Source organism: Gekko japonicus, unplaced genomic scaffold (assembly GCF_001447785.1).
Source record: "Gekko japonicus isolate JY-2015 unplaced genomic scaffold, Gekko_japonicus_V1.1 scaffold3059, whole genome shotgun sequence".
Lineage (NCBI taxonomy): Eukaryota > Metazoa > Chordata > Lepidosauria > Squamata > Gekkonidae > Gekko > Gekko japonicus.
Window position 1 is genome coordinate 107,591 of NW_015176541.1, and position 18,258 is coordinate 125,848.

An 18,258-nucleotide genomic window follows, 5' to 3' on the forward strand; every position below is an offset into this window, starting at 1 on the left:
TTCTTCTCCTGAACTTCTTCAAGTTGTTTCAGATGAATCTGCGTCTGCTTTGCCATTTGTGCCTCCAGTTGCTTTTCAATCTGTTCCCCCATCCTTTTTTCACTTTGTTCTCCCATGGCCTGTATTGCCTCCAGCATCCTTTTCTCCATTGCTTCCATGGCAGCATACATCTCCTTCTTATCCTTCTCCATCAAATTTAAAGTCAGGTCCTCCTCAAAATGTCGGGCGCAACTTCTCTATGGTATTCGGGTGTAGAGTAGGTCAGGTTGCCGTGTTTCAGGTCCCGTCTGTAAGTATACACTCACTTCCGGTCCTGCTCTCTTGTAGCTCCGAGTCTCTTCCTGTTGGCTCCCTGTTGGCTTCAGCCCTTCTTTCAGGGCTTCCTCTTCCTGTTCCAGGGACTCGGAGTATTTTTCTTGTTACACCGGCCTGCTCTTCCCGCGATACAATTCGTCAGTTTCGATTTTTCGGCTGCGCGCACATCTCAGTTCCCACCGCAGGAATGTTAAACAATGTTCTTTTTTACTATTTTAAAGCCTTCAATCAACTATTTTCTTTGCCGGAATCGGATTTCTGGGAATATTTGATCTTTTCCCGCTCAACCGCTTGCTTCAATTTATATCTTAACTCAGTTCAGGTAAGCGGCATGTTTATTGTTATCTAGCACGATCACATTGGGTTTCGCATTACTTCTTTTCACTTACAGTTGTTGCCCATCTTCAAGAGGTCGGCTGGTAGAGAGCTTAAGCCGGTAATCCGGCTCGATCGGCCGCTGCAGAGTTGCTTGGCACTTGCCTTCTTCGGGGGAGGAGATCAAAGCCTGAAACGGCTCCTTCAGGAGCCGAATCACGCCAACCTCACACTCCCTCTTAGGCACTGCTGCCTGCTTGTCCCCCCCTCGCTGGGGAGCGATGCGTTGGGCTGAAAACTGCCCAAGCTGTCAAAAGCGGCCGTCGCTCACTTCGCACGATCGCGAAAGTGCGTCAGTCCTCCATCTTAGCTCGACCGGAAGCCAGTTATAACTCTCTTGTTAATACGGAAAATGAAATTTCTTAGACAGGACTGATGACAAGCCTTTCTTTGCCACCATCAGATCATTTGGATCCTAGATTGGCACCCCACCACTTGGGACCTCTCTGCTACTTTGATTGATAATGTGCGACTCTTAGCTTAGGGCCAACCTTTATAGGTTTTACTACTCCAGATCTTCAGACTATTACCAGTTTTAGTTGTTGTGAGCCAGAGCCTGGCGAGTCAAATAGCTCCCCTTCTATAACTGCTGAAACTCTGTCAATACTTTAAAATGTTTGGCAATTGGCTCAAGCATTGACCCTTAATCCAGATCAAGTTCCCAAAGTATCTAGGTGGCTCAAGATGCCATGTAGGGAGGCATTGAATGCTGGAGGAGGCATTGCCTTGGTACATGTGCCATTTATCACTTCAGATTTGTTGAGTTGGAAGCAAATGACTCCCAGAAAAGGTCCATGCACTGTTTCAAAGCATTTTTGCCACTTACAGACCAACTTGGGCAGACTGCCAGACTTTGCTAAATATTCTCCTCAGTCCAGAGTAAAATTGGATGGTCAAAGAAAAAACCAGAGCCCTTGTCCAGAAACTTGAGGCCAGTGGAGGGAACCCTATAGATGAGGTGGTCCCTCTTAAGGACTTAAGCTGGGGCCATGTTCTCCAGGGAGTTATTAAAGCAATCAAGGAGTATAGGAAGGCACTTTTGAAAGAAATGCAGCAAACAGTCCCCAAATAGAAAAAATTGAGTAAACTGTATGAGATACACCAAGAAAAAGATGAGGAACCAGCAAAAAATTTGGGAAGACTCATGAATGCTTTCAGAACTTAAAGTGATTTAGACCCTGGGGCAGAGGAAAATGTGTGAATGGTGAAAGTGATGTTTTTTGGGCAGTCATGTGCTGATATATGCAGAAAGTTACAGAAGGTTGATGGGGCAGCTGGGACGCCCCTGAGTGAGTTGGTGTATGTCAACAGGGACTAGAGAAAGAAAAAGAGGAGGAGAGAAAGGAAGAAAAATGTACGACGTGCCAGGCAGCCCTAATTGCGGCAGCCATGAAGCTACGTAGTCAGAGAGGGAGGTGGAAAAAGTTCTCCTCTCGTGCCGAGGGAGAAGAAGAACGAAGAGGTCCCTCACTAAAGATATGTGTGACTTTTGCAGACAAAAAGGCCACTGGAAAAGAGAGTGCCCCAAGCTGAAGGGAAGGAGGGCTACTAAAGTTGGCCATGGAAAGTTGCAGATGATAGAAGTGGAAGTAGAGTAAGGCTGACAGCGTCAGGGGCTGATGAGTCAGCATGCTCAAATTGAATGTTCCCCCAAGTGTCATGCCTGCCCCTCAAGAGCCCTTGGTAAAATTAAGAAGAAGAAGAAGAGGAGGAGGAGGAGGAGGAGGAGGAGATCGGATTTATACCCTGACCTTCACTACCCAAGGGAGTCTCAGAGTGGCTTACAAACTCATTTCCCTCCCCCTCCTCACAACAGACACCCTGTGAGGTAGGTGAAGCTAAGAGCGCTCTGACAGAAACTGCTCTTTTTCAAGAACAGGTGTGCCAGAACTATGGCTTGCCCAAGGTCATCCAGCAGGTGCAAGCGGAGGAGTGGGGAATCAAACCCGGTTCTCCCAAATTAGACTCCGCACACTTAACCACTACACCAAACTGGCTCTCAAAACATTTGGGGGACAGGAATTTGATTGCTCGGTCAATTCTGGAGCCACTTATTCATTGATTCCTATTGTGCATCAAGGGTGTGGCAAATCTAAATATAAAACTGTAATAATGGGCATTGATGGAAATCCAAAAGAACAAAGCTTTCTAAATCCTATAGAATTTGAATGCAAGGACAAAAGTTTATTCATCAGTTTTTGCTGACACCTGAATGTCCGGTTGCCCTACTGGGATTAGATTTGTTATGCAAATTGCAAGCAACCATCTCCTTAAATGAGGACCAAGTGATGCCTAAAATTCCACAGGAGGAACCAGATGCTTTCTAGTGGACAAAAGGGAATGAGCAGGTCTTTTGCAGAGTTAAGGAACTCTTGATGATGACACCTACTATAATGCTACCAGATCCATCTAAGACTTTGTTTTGTATTTTTTTGTATTTTTCATGTGTGTGCATGTGCGTGTGAGTCTGTGTGCACCAGGAAGTCATGGCAACCTTTGGTGAATGACTGGAAGTCATGGCAACCTCTGAGGACTGAGCCCTACTGGGGTCCTGGAGGATATTTAGAGTGGTGGCTGAATAAAGTCTGCCCCCATCTCCCGACCAGTGTTCCCTCTAAGCTCAGTTAGGTGAGCTAGCTCACAGTTTTTTAGCCTTTGGCTCACACATTTTTGTCCTAGCTCAGGAAGGAGCAAACCAGTCTCTGCTCCAGAGCAAACTAATTTATGCAGTAGCCAAATCGCTTGCTCACAACTTTAATGCCAGTAGCTCGCAAAGTAGACTTTTTGCTCACAAGACTCTACAGTTTAGAGGAAACATTGCTCCTGACTTCTGGTCTTCCAAGGAGGTCTGCCATCCAAGTACTTGCCAGCATTGACCCTGCTTAGCTTCCGAGATCTGATGAGATTGGGCTTGCCTGGGCTATTCAGGTCAGGGCTGGATCCATATAAGACTTTTGAACTGGATGTACATGAGCAGAGTGGGGCTGCTTCCCAGGTCCTGACTCAATAGCTGGGGCCTTCCCCATGACCTGTAGCATATATCTCCAAGCAACTGGATCTTCGTTTAAAGAACTATAGGGGACCTGGGTCTTGGAAGGAACCTATTGTACAGGAGTTCTTATGTAAATAACCTATCACAGGGAGCGTGTGTGTGTTGGGTGTGGTGTTGAGAACGCATTTAAGCCGGGCTTCAGTCCTGCTTGAGTTGTCTTTAGTTTGAGCTGAAATCATGATAAACCATGAGCTGATCACTCCACGCGTCTGAACCCAGTACATTTTGTTGTAAAATAGTCAAAAATTGTTTAATACTCAAACTGTTTGATGGATCTTGCTCTATTGGAAAGAAGAGATTTCTTTGCTTTTATGGGCTGAAGCTGTTAACACAGCGGTGTATCTACACAATAGAGTACCCTCAAAGCTTACTGGGACCACTCCTTTTGAGGCCTGGTTTAAAAAGAAGCCTGGATTAAAGCACATCAAAGCTTTTGGTTCCAAAGGATATGCCCACATACCAAAGGAGAAAAGGGGAAAACTTGACCCCAGGGCTGAAGTTGGATTCGTAGTAGGGTATCCAATCGGTGGAAAGGGATACAGGATATACAATCCCCAAAAGAGGTGAAAGCAATCAGCTCGGCTTTCCTCCGTTCCTCCGGGGCTCGGCACGCGTAGAAAAAAAATTCAAAAAGCTTTCTTTCAGCTGCTTTCCAAAGTGCAAGCCAGCATAAGATGGGTTCCTCCAATCACCGAGAATTAAAGTGGCCCACCTTTTCTGATTACAGCTTTGTTGCAAAGAGTAGAAAAAAAAACTTTGCAGGAAAAATAGTTCCCTTTTAAAATAAGCCTTTGTGCCAGCTCAGCTCAGCTCTCTCTCTCTCTCTCCCTATCCAATAAGCATTTTAAATAAACCATACGCTGCTACCATTTGTTGTAAAATAGTCAAAAATTGTTTAATACTCAGACTATTTGATGGATCTTGCTCTATTGGAAAGAAGAGATTTCTTTGCCTTTAAAAAACCTTTATTACTAAGGGTAAAGGGTTCACGGGATTACTACAAATTAACATAACACTAACAGCTACATTTCTAAGCTGCCTATACTGAAGAAAAGCACACACATAATGAAGAAACTCTCCTTCTTCCTGACCCCTAGAAAAGAAGTCACCTGAAACAAATGACCAATCTGTATCACAGTAGAAGCTACTTTTCCCGGGCTAATTCCCCATTGGCTTAGTGCCAGGTATCCCTTCCAGGTCAGTCTAAACAATAGCAATTCTAGGAATACAAGTTAACCCTATAATGACTGAATCAGGCCTTGTAAACACATACATTTCCAACACATTTCACAAACAGTTTGGAGCACCCTGAAAAGGCAGCACTAAACACACCCAAGAAATAATTTATCCGAAGACATTCTTCAGAAAACATTGCGGCAGAGCAGGACACGCCACTGTCAGAACCCACAGCTTAAACAATATAGTACACACTTCTAGGAAGGTTTTACGTTTATTGAAAAGCCATAGACGCAGTAACATGAACACTGTTAAGAATGGCGGTGTGCCTATGCGCATAATAGGATATAGGGCATTCGTATGCACCCCCCATAGCATTGACCAATTAGGCCCATTCCTGCGTGCGGGTTATTGAGAAGCCTTTTAATGGTTGCGTAGCTGGCGCTTAGCCGGGAAAGAACAGGTTCTCATGAACAGTATACATCACAGACTTCCACCAGCCCAACTTCAAGGTTAAAGATAAGTGTTTCGGCAGCTAAACAATTAAGCACATAGAAAGGAATGCAAAGCAATGAAATAGACACCAAGTAACCTCTCCACCTTCATGACAGCATAGCTGACAGCCACCCCGCTCCCAGTAAAACATACCCTTTGCACGTGCAAAAGTCTCCACGAGTTCACGGGCCTCGTCTTCTATTTGGCCCTGCACACCCTTCTTTCCCATTCCCAGCTTCCGCATGGTAGCTATCCCGAACTTCCTCTGTTGCTTCCAGGTGTGACCGTTTGACAGTACGATACCTGAGCCATCAAAAAAACCAATGAGACATTATACCTTGCAGAAATTCATGTTCACAATGATTTAAGTTTGTCAGCCTAGAAGCCGTGAACTCTCATGCCATTCATGTCATGTCTAAGCATTCAAGAGCTACCTACAGTGTAAGGACTGTGATTCTGATGAGGAATCGGTCTCTGTTTGATACACTGGGCTGTGACATATGTTTCAGAATCCAGAGTGTGAACCTTTGGAGGAAAGTTTGGTGGGAAATCTCAGGATGCTATTTGTCAGCTCAGGAAACAGCTGAGAGGTGGCAGCTTGTGAGCCTCCAGCTTTAGAAGAAGAAGAGGAGATTGGATTCATACCCCGCCCTTCACTACCCAAAGGAGTCTCAGAGCAGCTTACAAACTCCTTTCCCTTCCCCTCCCCACAATAGACACCCCGTGAGGTCGGTGGGGCTGAGAGAGCTCTGACACAAACTGCTCTTTTTCAAGAACAGCTCTTGTCAGAACTGCGGCTTGCCCAAGGTTATCCAGCCAGGTGCAAGTGGAGGAGTGGGGAATCAAACCCGGTTCTCCCAGATTAGAGTCTGCGCACTTAACCACCACACCAAACTTTAGGAAGCCCTTGGAGAGGAATCAGGACATCAAGTCTTGTGACCCTTCCTCCCAGGGGAATAGGACACATCTCACATCATCACTGGTGTACAGCAAGAAGTTGAAGGGGAGGGGCAGAACCCTGACTTTCAGTTGAGAGCTGGTATTAAGATACCCTCTCAACTTTCAGCTGACAGCCAGTCTTTTGGGCATAGAACATAACTCGTGTGCACTTGTCATCTATAGTGTCAGGTATAAATCCTGAAAACAAACACTGGTATGGTACAGCCGGCTAGATGACTCTCTATTGTCATATCCAGCGTCCTTTGCTTATAGCACCTCTACTGTTCTTGTGTCTCCTTCATTTAGAAGAAAGGAGATTGGATTTATAACCCACCCTTCACTACCCAAAGGAGTCTCAGAGTGGCTTACAAACTCCTTTCCCTTCCCCTCCCCACAACAGACACCCTGTGAGGCAGGTGGGGCTGAGAGAGCTCTTGACAGAAACTGCTCTTTTTGAAGGACAGCTCTGCCAGAACTACGGCTTGCAAGTGGAGGAGTGGGGAATCAAACCCGGTTCTCTCAGATTAGAGTCTGTGCACTTAACCACCACAACAACCTGGATTTCCCTACTATGGCTCCGATCACACCAGCAAGGAACTGCGGGCGGGAAGCGAGGCTGTTTGCCTCGGGGCGAACTGACGCGCATTTGCGTGATCAGACTTCTGCCCGCCTGCCCTGCAGTTCCGGATACTACTTACATTTCCCCGGTGACTTTTTGCGCTGCTCCTGCGGCGCAACAAGACGCCCCACCAACGATTCCGGGACGCTGGACAGATGTGTCTGTCTGATCACGTCCCTTTAATCCACGGGGGAATTGTATGTGTGCCGCAGCTTCCGCTCTGTATGATCGCAGCCTATGTGATGTATTTGAGCTGCTGATGCCAAGGATAGAAACAGTACGTGCAGAAGAGGAGGGTAGCCGAAACCGTGGGGGGGGCATGTTTTCTGCCACTGTCCTCTTCTGCACACCTTCTTTCTAACCCTGGCATCTCTCAACTGATGTGAAAGACTGCTACTTGAAATCCTGGACAGCTGATGCCTGTCAGAGTATACATTATTGAGCTTGAGAGACCAGTGGTCTGACTGAGTCTACAGGAGTTTCACATGCACACACAGAACGGCTATTTCTGCCTTTCAGGCCAGCCGCACCTTTCCCTTCTTTAAGTGCTTACAGTTCTCCAGGGCTGTGAAAGCAGAGCTTTCCCAGCAGGCTTTCCGATAGGAGCTGAACCTTATCAGCTATGCCCTGTGCTGACCTAGAGTTAGAAGTTACCTAGAGTGGGGGCATCGCCGAACGTGTTCTTAAATGCACTTTATTTATCGTACCGCCATTGATATATTAACGGTTTTAAATTGTTTACTGTGTTATTTGTACGGAAATGTATATCATTTTACTGGTTTCATGTGAGCCGCCCTGAGCCCGCCTCGGCAGGGAGGGCGGGGTCGAAGTTGAAGAAATAAATAAATAAATATAAGACCCACCATCTTTCCTATGGACTTTAGAAAAGTCTAAAATCGCATTTTAAACATTCAGATTCAAAAGCTCAGTGGGCAGAATGATCGCTCCCCTGTGCAGAGGGCACACAGTTTCCCCGACACTCCGATCCATCGCTGCAGCTCTCTTTGACCCCTATAAATCTGTCTCACAGATGGTTTCAGGATCCACACAGAGGAAACATAAGAAGAGCCCTGCTGAGAGATGCCAGCCTCCATGGGCCACCTGGGGGTCCCTTAGAATAATAGCTCATCTCCAGACTACACAGATCAGTGCCCCTGGAGAAAATGGCTTCTTTGGAAGGCGGACTCTATGGCACTGTATCCCACCAATGCCCCTGTACTCCCCAACCTCCATGCCCAAATCTTCAGTAACTTTCCCAGCCTGGATCTGGTTACCCTACCCCCCGCCCTCAGCTGGTGACCAGGGAGGACCCAATAACGTGTCCAGAAGAGGGCAACCAGGATGGTGAGAGGGGTGGAATCCAAGTCTTATGAAGAAAGGCTGAAAGAGTTGGGTATGTTTAGCCTGGGAAAGAGAAGGCTTAGAGGGGACATGATTGCAGTCTTCAAGTATTTGAAGGGCTGTCATGTAGAAGATGGAGCGGATCTATTCTCTCTTGCTCCAGATTGCAAGACTAGATCTCATGGGTAGAAATTACAAGGGAGTCGATACCGGCTAAATATCAGGGGAAACTTCCTAACTGTAAGAGTGGTTGAGCAGTGGAACAGTCTGCCTCAGGAGGTGGTGGATGCGCCTTCGCTGGATGTTGGGCTGCTGGATGACCAAGCGGAGGCTGGATGACCATCTTTCAGATATGTTGTAGGGCTATCTTCTGGCTATGCTCCTGCAGAGTGCAGGGGATTGGACTAGATGACCTGCAAGGTCCCTTCCAACGCTAACATTCTATGATTCTATGATTCTAACCCTAGCCAGCTGGTATGGCCAAGTGATCCATGTAGCCCCACATACTGGTTCACATAGTGGGCAACCAGTTGCTCTGGAAGGGGCCACACAAACAGGGCACAGTGTTCAAGGCCCTCCCCTGCTGCTGTCTCCTGGCACTGGGATTCAGAGGCTTGCTGCCTTTGTAGATATTGGCTCCCTTCAATCACCATGACCTTGATTAATTTCAGGATGCTCTAGCTCCAGTATTTAACAGCAGTGAGGGTCCACAGGCTGGAGCGAAGAGGGACAAGGGAGTTCATGAATGACCTGGAACCAGGGGTGAGTAGTGTAGTGGCCAAGTTGGCAGATGAGACGAAATTATTCAGGATGGCGTAAACTAAGGCTGACTATGAGGAGTTCCAGGATGAATTGGTGACAGTGTGGCAAATGAAGCTCAATTTGGGTAAGTGCAAGGCAATGCACATTGGGACCAAAATAATAATAATCCCAACTTCAGTTATAGGCTGATGGGGCCTGAACTTGCTGAGACTGAGGGCAAAGAAGATCTTGGGGTCGTAGTAGATAGTTCAGTGAAAGCGTCAAGCCAGTGGGCTGCGGCAGTGGAAAAGGGGGAACTCTACGTCAGGGACGATTGGGAAAGGGATTGAAAATAAAATGGCCAATATCATAATGCCTCTCTTTAGATCTATGGTGCGGCCTCATTTGGAATACTGTGTACAATTCTGGTCACCCTATTCCAAAAAGGACATCACAGAGCTGGCAAAAGTACAGAGGAGGGCAACCAAGATGATTTGGGGGTTGGGGCACCTTCCCTCTCAGGAAAGGCTGAAGAGTCCGAGAGTTTTCGCAGTGGGCTAAAGGGGGGACATGACAGAGGTTAATGAAATTATGCATGGAATTGAGAGAGTTGACTAAGATAATTTCCCCTCCCTCTCCCCAAATACTAGAACTTGAGGGCATCCTATTAAGATGATGGGCACTTGCTTCATAGAATCATAGAGTTGGAAGGGGGCCATTTTTGTTGTTCAGTCGCACAGTCGAGTCCGACTCTTCGCGACCCCATGGATCATCTCCCGCCAGGCCCTCCTGTCTTCCGCCGTCCTCTGAAGCTGGCTCAATTTCATGTTCGTTGCATCGATGACACTGTCTAACCATCTCATCCTTTGCCGTCCCCGTCTTCTTTGACCTTCAATCTTTCCCAGCATCAGGGTCTTCTCCAGGGAGTGCTCCCTTCTCATTTGGTGGCCAAAGTATTTGAGCTTCAGTTTCATTATCTGGCCTTCCAGGGAACAGTCAGGGTTGATTTCTTTTAGGATTGACTGATTTGATCTTCTTGCAGTCCAAGGGACTCTCAAGAGTCTTCTCCAGCACCATAGTTCAAAAGAATCTATTCTTCGGCGCTCGGCCTTCCTTATAGTCCAACTCTCGCAGCCATACATGACTACTGGGAATACCATTGCTTTGACCATGCGGACTTTTGTTGGCAGGGTGATGTCTCTACTTTTTATCATGCTGTTTAGGTTCGCCATCGCTTTCCTCCCAAGGAGCAGGCGTCTTTTAATTTCATGGCTGCAGTCACAGTCTGCGGTGATCTGGGATCCCAGGAACGTGAAGTCTGTCACTACTTCCACGACTTCCCCTTCTATTTGCCAAGGAGTGATGGGGCCGGATGCCATGATCTTAGTTTTTTTGATGTTGAGCTTCAAGCCCACTTTTGCGCTCTCCTCTTTTACTCTGAGCAAGAGGCTCTTTAGGTCCTCTTCACTTTCAGCCATTAGAGTGGTATCATCTGCATATCTGAGGTTGTTGATCTTTTCCCCAGCAATCTTAATTCCCGCTTGTGATTCATCCAGGCCAGCATTTCGCATGATGTACTCTGCATATATATTAAATAAGCAAGGTGACAATATACATCCTTGTCGTACTCCTTTTCCTATGCTGAACCAATCAGTTGTTCCATATCCGGTTCTAACTGTCGCTTCTTGGCCCTTATACAGGTTTCTCAAGAGACATGTGAGGTGGTCTGGTACTCCCATCTCTTTAAGGACCTGCCATAGTTTGTTGTGATCCACACAGTCAAAAGCTTTAGCATAGTCAATGAAGCAGAAGTAGATATTTTTCTGGTACTCTCTTGCTTTCTCCATAATCCAGCGAATGTTGGCAATTTGATCTCTAGTTCCTCTACCTCTTCGAAACCCAGCTTGTACTTCTGGTAGTTCTCTATCCACGTACTGTTGAAGCCTAGCTTGTAGGATCTTGAGCATGACCTTGCTAGCGTGTGATATGAGTGCAATTGTGCGATAGTTTGAACATTCCTTGGCATTGCCCTTCTTTGGGATTGGAATGTATACTGACCTTTTCCAATCCTGTGGCCACTGTTGCGTTATCCAAATTTGCTGGCAAATGGAGTGCAGCACTTTAACAGCATCATCTTCTAAGACTTTGAATAGCTCAGCTGGAATACCATCACCTCCACTAGCTTTGTTGTTAGCAATGCTTTCTAAGGCCCATTTAACTTCACATTCCAGGATGTCTGGCTCGAGGTCAGTGATTATACCGTCGTGGTTGTCAAGGACATCGAGGTCTTTCTTGTATAGTTCTTCTGTGTATTCTTGCCATCTTTTCCTAATCTCTTCTGCTTCTGTTAGGTCCCTACCGTTTTTGTCCTTTATCATGGCCAGCTTTGCATGGAACGCTCCCTTGATTTCTCCAATTTTCTTGAAGAGATCTCTAGTCCTTCCCATTCTATTGTTTTCTTCTATTACTTTGCACTGTTCATTCAGGAAGGCCTCCTTATCTCTCCTTGCTGTTCTCTGGAAATCTGCGTTCAGTTGGGTAAATCTTTCCTTTTCGCCTTTGCCTTTCGCTTTCCTTCTTTCCTCTGCTATTTGTAAAGCCTCATCAGAAAGCCACTTTGCTTTCTTACATTTCTTTTTCTTTGGGATGGTGGTGATTGCTGCCTCCTGTACGATGTCACGAACCTCTGTCCATAGTTCTTCAGGCACTCTATCTATCAAATCCAGACCCTTGAATCTATTCTTCACCTCTACTGTATATTCATCAGGGATGCGATCTAGGTCAAACCTGAATGGCCTCGTGGTTTTCCCAATTTTCTTCAGTTTAAGTCTGAATTTTGCAATGAGTAGCTCATGATCTGAACCACAGTCAGCTCCAGGTCTTGTTTTTACTGACTGGATAGAGCTTCTCCATCTTTGACTGCAAATTATATAGTCAATCTGGTGTAATTTAAACCTATTGCTTCAGGTCTGATCCTCTGCTGCCAACTGGAACAGCTCCCTGCCCTCCTCCAAAGGACAGCCTTTCACATATTTAAAGAGAGCAATTATGTCTCCCCTCAATCTCCTCTTCTCCAAACTAGACATTCCCAAGGCCCTTAGCCTTTCCTCGTAGGGCTCGGTCTCCAGACCCCTGATTTTGCCCGCATCCTTTTTGAAGGGAGGCCTCCGGAACTGCACGCAGTACTCCAAGTGCGGCCTGACCAAGGTAGTATACAGAGGGGCAATGACCTCCTGCGATTTCGATGCTATGGCCCTTTTAATACCACCCAAGACTGAATTTGCCTTTTGGCCACCACATTACACTGTTTGCTCATATTCAGTTTACAGTCCACCCTAACCCCAAGATCTCTTTCGCATACACTACTCACCAGAAACGTATCCCCCATCCAGTATTTGTGCTTGACATTTTTGTGGCCCAGACGTAATACTGTGCATTTATCTTTGTTGAATTGCATCCTGTTTGCAGCTGCCCACTTCTCCAGAGTATTCAGGTCTTGATGAAAGTTAACTCTATCTTCTTGGGTGTTTGCTACTCCTCCCAATTTGGTGTCATCAGCAACTCCTATCCCTTCATCCAGGTCATTGATAAAAATATTGAAAAGTACCGGGCCCAGAAGGACAAAAGGAAATACTTCTTCACACAGTAAGTGAACAAAATGTAGAATTAGCTGCTAAAGGATGTAATGATCTCCATAGGAATAAACAGCTTTAAAAGGAGATTAGATTGATTCATGGAGCACAGGTGAGTAAAAGGAACTAGCCATGGTGAGTAAAGAGAACTTCTGTGTTCAGAGGCACTAAACCTCTGAATCCCAGAGCCAGGAGGCAACATCAGGGAAACGCCTTGGCCTTTGTGTCCTGTTGCTGGCCTTCCAGAGGAACTGGTTGACCACTGTGTGAGACAGGATGCTGGACTAGATGGACTATTGGTCTGATCCAGCAGGGCTCTTCTGATGTTCTTAAGAAGGCCTCAGCCTCTATGCCCCGTTGTTGGCCCTCCAGAGGAACTAGTTGACCACTGTGTGAAACAGGATGCTGGAATAGATGGACTATTGGTCTGATCCAGCAGGGCTCTTCTGATGTTCTTAAAAAGGCCTCGGCCTCTATGCCCTGTTGATGGCCCTCCAGAGGAACTGGTTGGCCACTGTGCAAGACAGGAGGCTGGACTAGATGGACTATTGGCCTGATCCAGCAGGGCTCTTCTGATGTTCTTATGAAGGCCTCAGCCTCTCTACCCTGTTGTTGGCTGTCCAGAGGAAGTGGCTGGCTACTCTGTGAGACAGGATGCTGGACTAGATGAACCATTGGTCTGATTGAGCTGTTCTCATATGGAAATTCCATCTCCCCTCAGCAGAGCTGCACATGTGGACCAGGAAGGCTTTTAGGGCCTTGTCTCTCCTCACTTGAGCCCTCCCCTATTCATGTGGCTACCCAAGTCCCGTGACCTCCAAACTAATCTCACAGGGGTAAAAAAAAAAACTAGACCGATGCTGAGGAATGCAATAGAACTACACCTTCCACATAACTGATGGATGTCTAAAACGTTTTATGGTTTTCCTTTTTTTAAATAAAGAACTTTAATGTCCCTTTATTATTTCCCTGGTTTGGTTTGGAAAATAAAGTTTTGGTTATTTCTCTGGAATGAAAATGAAGTTTTAAAATGGGTACTTACCCTTTCCATGTGCTATAGCTGTATAAAATGGGGTGACCGGTCTCCCAGAGAATACTTCTGAATGATTTATTAGCATTTCTTTTACTGCTTCGTATCCAGACGCTATCACCACAGGAAACGTCAGTGACCAAATAGTGTAAATGGCTCCATATTCCTTTGCCATCTGCATTTTGGGTAAAAAGGTAAGGGTAAAGGTTCCCTTGCTCGAAAACCAGTCGAATCCGACTCTAGGGTTGCGGTGCTCATCACCGTTTCAAAGCCAAAGAGCCAGCGCTGTCCGAAGATGTTTTCTGTGGTCATGTGGCCGGCATGACTAAACACCAAGGCGCACGGAACGCTGTCCCCTTCCCACCGAAGTGGTACCTATTTATCTACTTGCAATGTCTTGCTTTCGAACTGCTAGGTTGGCAGGAGCTGGAACTAGAGACGGAAACTCACCACATCATGCGGCAACCCGGGTCTCGAACTGCTGAAAGACCGACCTTCCACAGCCTGCATTTTTTCCAAATTAACATATGAAATTCAGTGTTTTTCACCTCTGCTGACCTACATGACATAGGTCGCTTCCACATGAAGTTTTTGCTTTGCACCACCCTGAAAAACCTGTAGGGTGGGATTTTTTTTTAAATTGGGACCTCAGCACAACACGGTCATGTAGTTGTCCACCTCCTAGGTTCTCCTTGGCGCATTCTTGCACCTCCTCAAACCCGCTTTGGCATGATCCGTGCTCAAATATTATCAGAGTGGATTTGGGTCTGTAGAAGGCAGAGGTCGATTCGGGGGGGAACGCGGGGGAACACAGTTCCCCCGGGTGAGGTGTGGGGGGGGGGGCACATGACGAAGCCACACCCCCTGCTTCTGGCTGCCCCGCTTCCGGCCCTCATTCAGCCAGGAGGAGGCAGGAGAAGAGGGAGGGTAAGGTGCTTCCTCCCCGCCTCTCCCCACCCCTGCCTGCCTGGGGCCAGGGAGGGCCTTGGCGGGGCTTCCTCGCACTCCCGCCGGCCTTGCAGGTCCACCGCCGGGCCCCTGATGTCAGGGGGTGTGGCATATGCTAATGAGTTATGCTAATGAGTTCCCCTAGCTCTTTTTCTACGAAACGACCCCTGGTTGAAGGCATCTCCTCCCCATTTCCTCTCAGGCCTCCCGAGCTGCCGAGCTAGCACTATAGTAATTAACCTACTACTGAGTTGAAAATACACACAAAACAAGTGTCAAGAACGCAAGCCTGGGTCCCCCCGAGTCACGACCCCTTTGGCAAGGGAGAAGGGCTCAGACCTGTGCAGTGCTCAGCTATGGTGAGGGGTTTTGTGTTCCCGCAAATTGATTCCCTCGCCCTGAAAAAATATGCCTGAGCTGGATAGCCCAGGCTAGCCCAGCCTCCTCAAATCTCGGAAGCTAAGCAGGTTTGGCCCTGGTTGGTGTTTGGATACGAGCAGGGGTCATTTTGTAGAAAAAGAGGTGCCAGAGCTCATTAGCATAACTTATTAGCATATGCCACACCCACCCTGACATCACCGGAAACGCGTCAGAAGGCAACACCCACCGCTCAGGCTCCAGTGGACTGTTTTGGGTTGCTAGCTATTGCGGGGGGGGGGGACTTGCAGATCTGTCCTCACAGAGGAGGGAGAGCTTGTACCTGAATAAGACTTGGTCTTAAAGGTGCCACTGGACTGTTTTGGACCAGGGGGCCAGGGGGAGCTCTGCAACTTACCTGGCTGCTTCTTGCTCTGACTGAGGGCTGCTGGGAGCAGGGGGTGGGGCTTGTTGCATGTGCCCGCCCCCTGGGCTCTTTACTCCCGGAGCTCCGTTCCTGTGCGCTCCTGCAGGAAAGGACCCCTGGATATGAGAGCACCGGGTTGGAATACCAGGGTCGTGACCAATGCGCCCTCTAAGCTGTGGAGTCTTGTGAGCAAAAATTCTACTTTGTGAACTACTGGCATTAGAGTTGTGAGCGAAGGATTGGGCTCCTGCATAAATTAGTTTGCTCCGGAGCCATCCTTCCTGAGCTAAGACAAAAATGTGTGAGCCGGAGGCTAAAAAACTGTGAGCCAGCTCACACTCACTCAACTTAGAGGGAACATGGGTCGTGACACAGAGGACAGGCAATGGGAAATCACCTCTAAACCTCTCTTGCCTTGAAAACCCTACGGGGTCACCTTAAGTTGACTGTGACTTGATGGCAACAACAACGTCAAGGTTTTGACCTTCAAAGCCTTATACGGCCTGGGACCAACATATCTAAGGAACCACCTCTTCCCATATACGCCTCGAAGAGCATTATGCTCGAAAGATCAACACCTCCTGGTGGTCCCTGGCCCGAAGGATGCCCGCCCTGCCTCAACCAGGGCCAGGGCTTTCTGTGTCCTGGCCCCAGCCTGGTGGGACATGTTCCCCATTGAGACCAGGGTCCTGCAGGATCTTCTTCAATTCCGCAGGGCCTGCGAGACAGAGCTCTTCCGCCAGGCCTTTGGTTGAGTCAAGGTGCGCCCGTCTATGGCCTCCCTGAGGTTGCTGTCAACCGTCTGTCACATGTCTACTGACCAACAACAACTGGTCTTTAACCCATTGTACCATCAGGCCGGAACTCTATGGCCAACTTATGCTGTTCCAAGCTGTACCCCCATTGTTTTAATTGTTATCATGTTTTATTGTGTTTTAATGCCTAATGTTTTAAACTGAAATTGTATTTATTTGAATGATATTGCCTGCTGTGAGCCCGCCTGCGGGATTAGCGGGATATAAATGCAAATAATAAATAAACAAACAACAACAACGTGGCGGGTTGGGATTTGTCTTTAAAAAGGTGCTGCTGCTTAGTACTTTTGTCGTAAAATTACAGCCACTGAGATCTGAGCACTTGAATTAGTGGTTTTATCTCAGAGGTTGTTCCCCCCCCCCATGTTGTTCCTGAGGATCCCTTATCCCCCCGCCCAAGCAACATGTCATGAAGATCAGTGGCCTGGAGTAGAAGAAGAAGAAGAAGAGAAGAAGAAGAGATTGGATTTATACCCCGCCCTTCACCACCCAAAGGTGTCTCAGAGCGGCTCAGAAACGCCTTCCCCTCCCCCTCCCCCTCCCCACAACAGACACCCTGTGAGGCAGGCGGGGCTGAGAGAGCTCTTGACAGAAACTGCCCCTTTTCAAGGACAGCTCTTATCAGAACTATGGCTTGCCCAAGGTCATCCAGCCAGGTGCAAGTGGAGGAGTGGGGAATCAAACCCGGTTCTCCCAGATTAGAGTCCGTGCACTTCACCACGACACCAAAATGGCTCACTGGAGTACGGTACTGTGACACATTCATGACTGTAATCATTTATATGCATGTTGACCTATGTATTCCTCATGTAGTTTCATAACCTATGTGATGTTCAAGTGCAAGCAAGGCATAGTACTTGTTGTGTATGCAGACCGCCACCGGGGGGCCAGCAGTCAGCCTGAACTGCCAGAGCTTGACTCTGGGATAACAATAGGGACTAGCCTCCTAGTCCCTCCACTGGGGAGCCAATGGGAACCATGGCGGGAGATTCAAACCCACCAATGGTGACCAGGGGTGTGTCCCCAGGGATGTATATAGTTGGCCCCCGGGCCGTTGTTCCCTCGGTCTTGTTGTGTACCAATAAAGCGTGCTATGCACTACGTCGTCGTCTGTCGTCTCTCCATGCGACAACCCACTACACAATAGTGGCGATGAGGATGGGATCCTGCCGCATCTGAGCCGGGCCGTCGCGAGGAACCAGGAGAACGCGAAGCAGCCGATCCGATGAGTGAGACCGCTTCTCCCGCAACCCCTCCGACGTGCACGATGGCTACCGCTCAAGGGCTAGGGCTGCTTCCACCCTTCGACATAGCCTGCCCGCAGGACTGGGCCTCCTGGGTCCAAGGCGCCAAGTCCGCGCTTGAATTTTTTGATGTCACAGATGAAGGCAAGAAGAGGGGTTTCCTCCTGGCCTCCTGCGGCACCTCTGTGGTGTCCCTGGCCGGACGGCTTCTCTCCCCCACTAGCCTCGGCAACTGCACCTTCGAGCAGATCGTCAACGCGGTGCAGAACCACTTCGCACCCAAGCCCACCGAGCTGACTTGCTGGGTAACATTCTACACCCGCAACCAACTGGGCAGAGAGACCGCCGCGGAATTTCTCGCCGAGTTGCGCCAGCTCGCGGCCGATTGCAACTTTGGGACACACCTGGACGATGCCCTCCATGACCACTTCGTCGTGGGCCTGCGAGAGGAGAAGCTCCGACGGAAGCTGATGGAGAAGGAAAAGGTCACCCAGAAGGAGGCCCTCGCCGCCGCAGTCACGTGGGAAAGGTCGCACTCCACCCCATCTGCAGCCCTCCAGGTCGAGCCAGAAGGCCCCGAGGAACAAGACGTCCACCGGGCCCACGGAGGGGCCCGGCCACGCTCCCAAGCACCGCAACGCACCCCAGCGGCGACCTCTAGCGCCGGCCGCCAGCATCCCAGCGCGTCCACATGTGCCAGCTGCGGGGAGTCGCACGACCGTCGGACCTGCCGGTTCCGCAACGTGGTCTGC

At 48.3% G+C, this 18,258-nt stretch overlaps 1 protein-coding gene across 1 annotated transcript in view; it reads right to left on the reverse strand.

The window, feature by feature from the left end:
* Window positions 1-13,896, reverse strand: part of LOC107124068 (cytochrome P450 2C23-like) — a 38,100-nt gene extending 24,204 nt beyond the window's left edge. The window contains exons 1-2 of the mRNA XM_015427455.1: window positions 13,728-13,896; window positions 5,567-5,716 (exon numbers count right to left, since the gene is read on the reverse strand). Of these exons, the coding sequence (XP_015282941.1) occupies window positions 5,567-5,716; window positions 13,728-13,896 (319 nt within the window). The remainder of the gene's footprint in view (window positions 1-5,566; window positions 5,717-13,727) is intronic.
* Window positions 13,897-18,258: the final 4,362 nt, after the last annotated feature.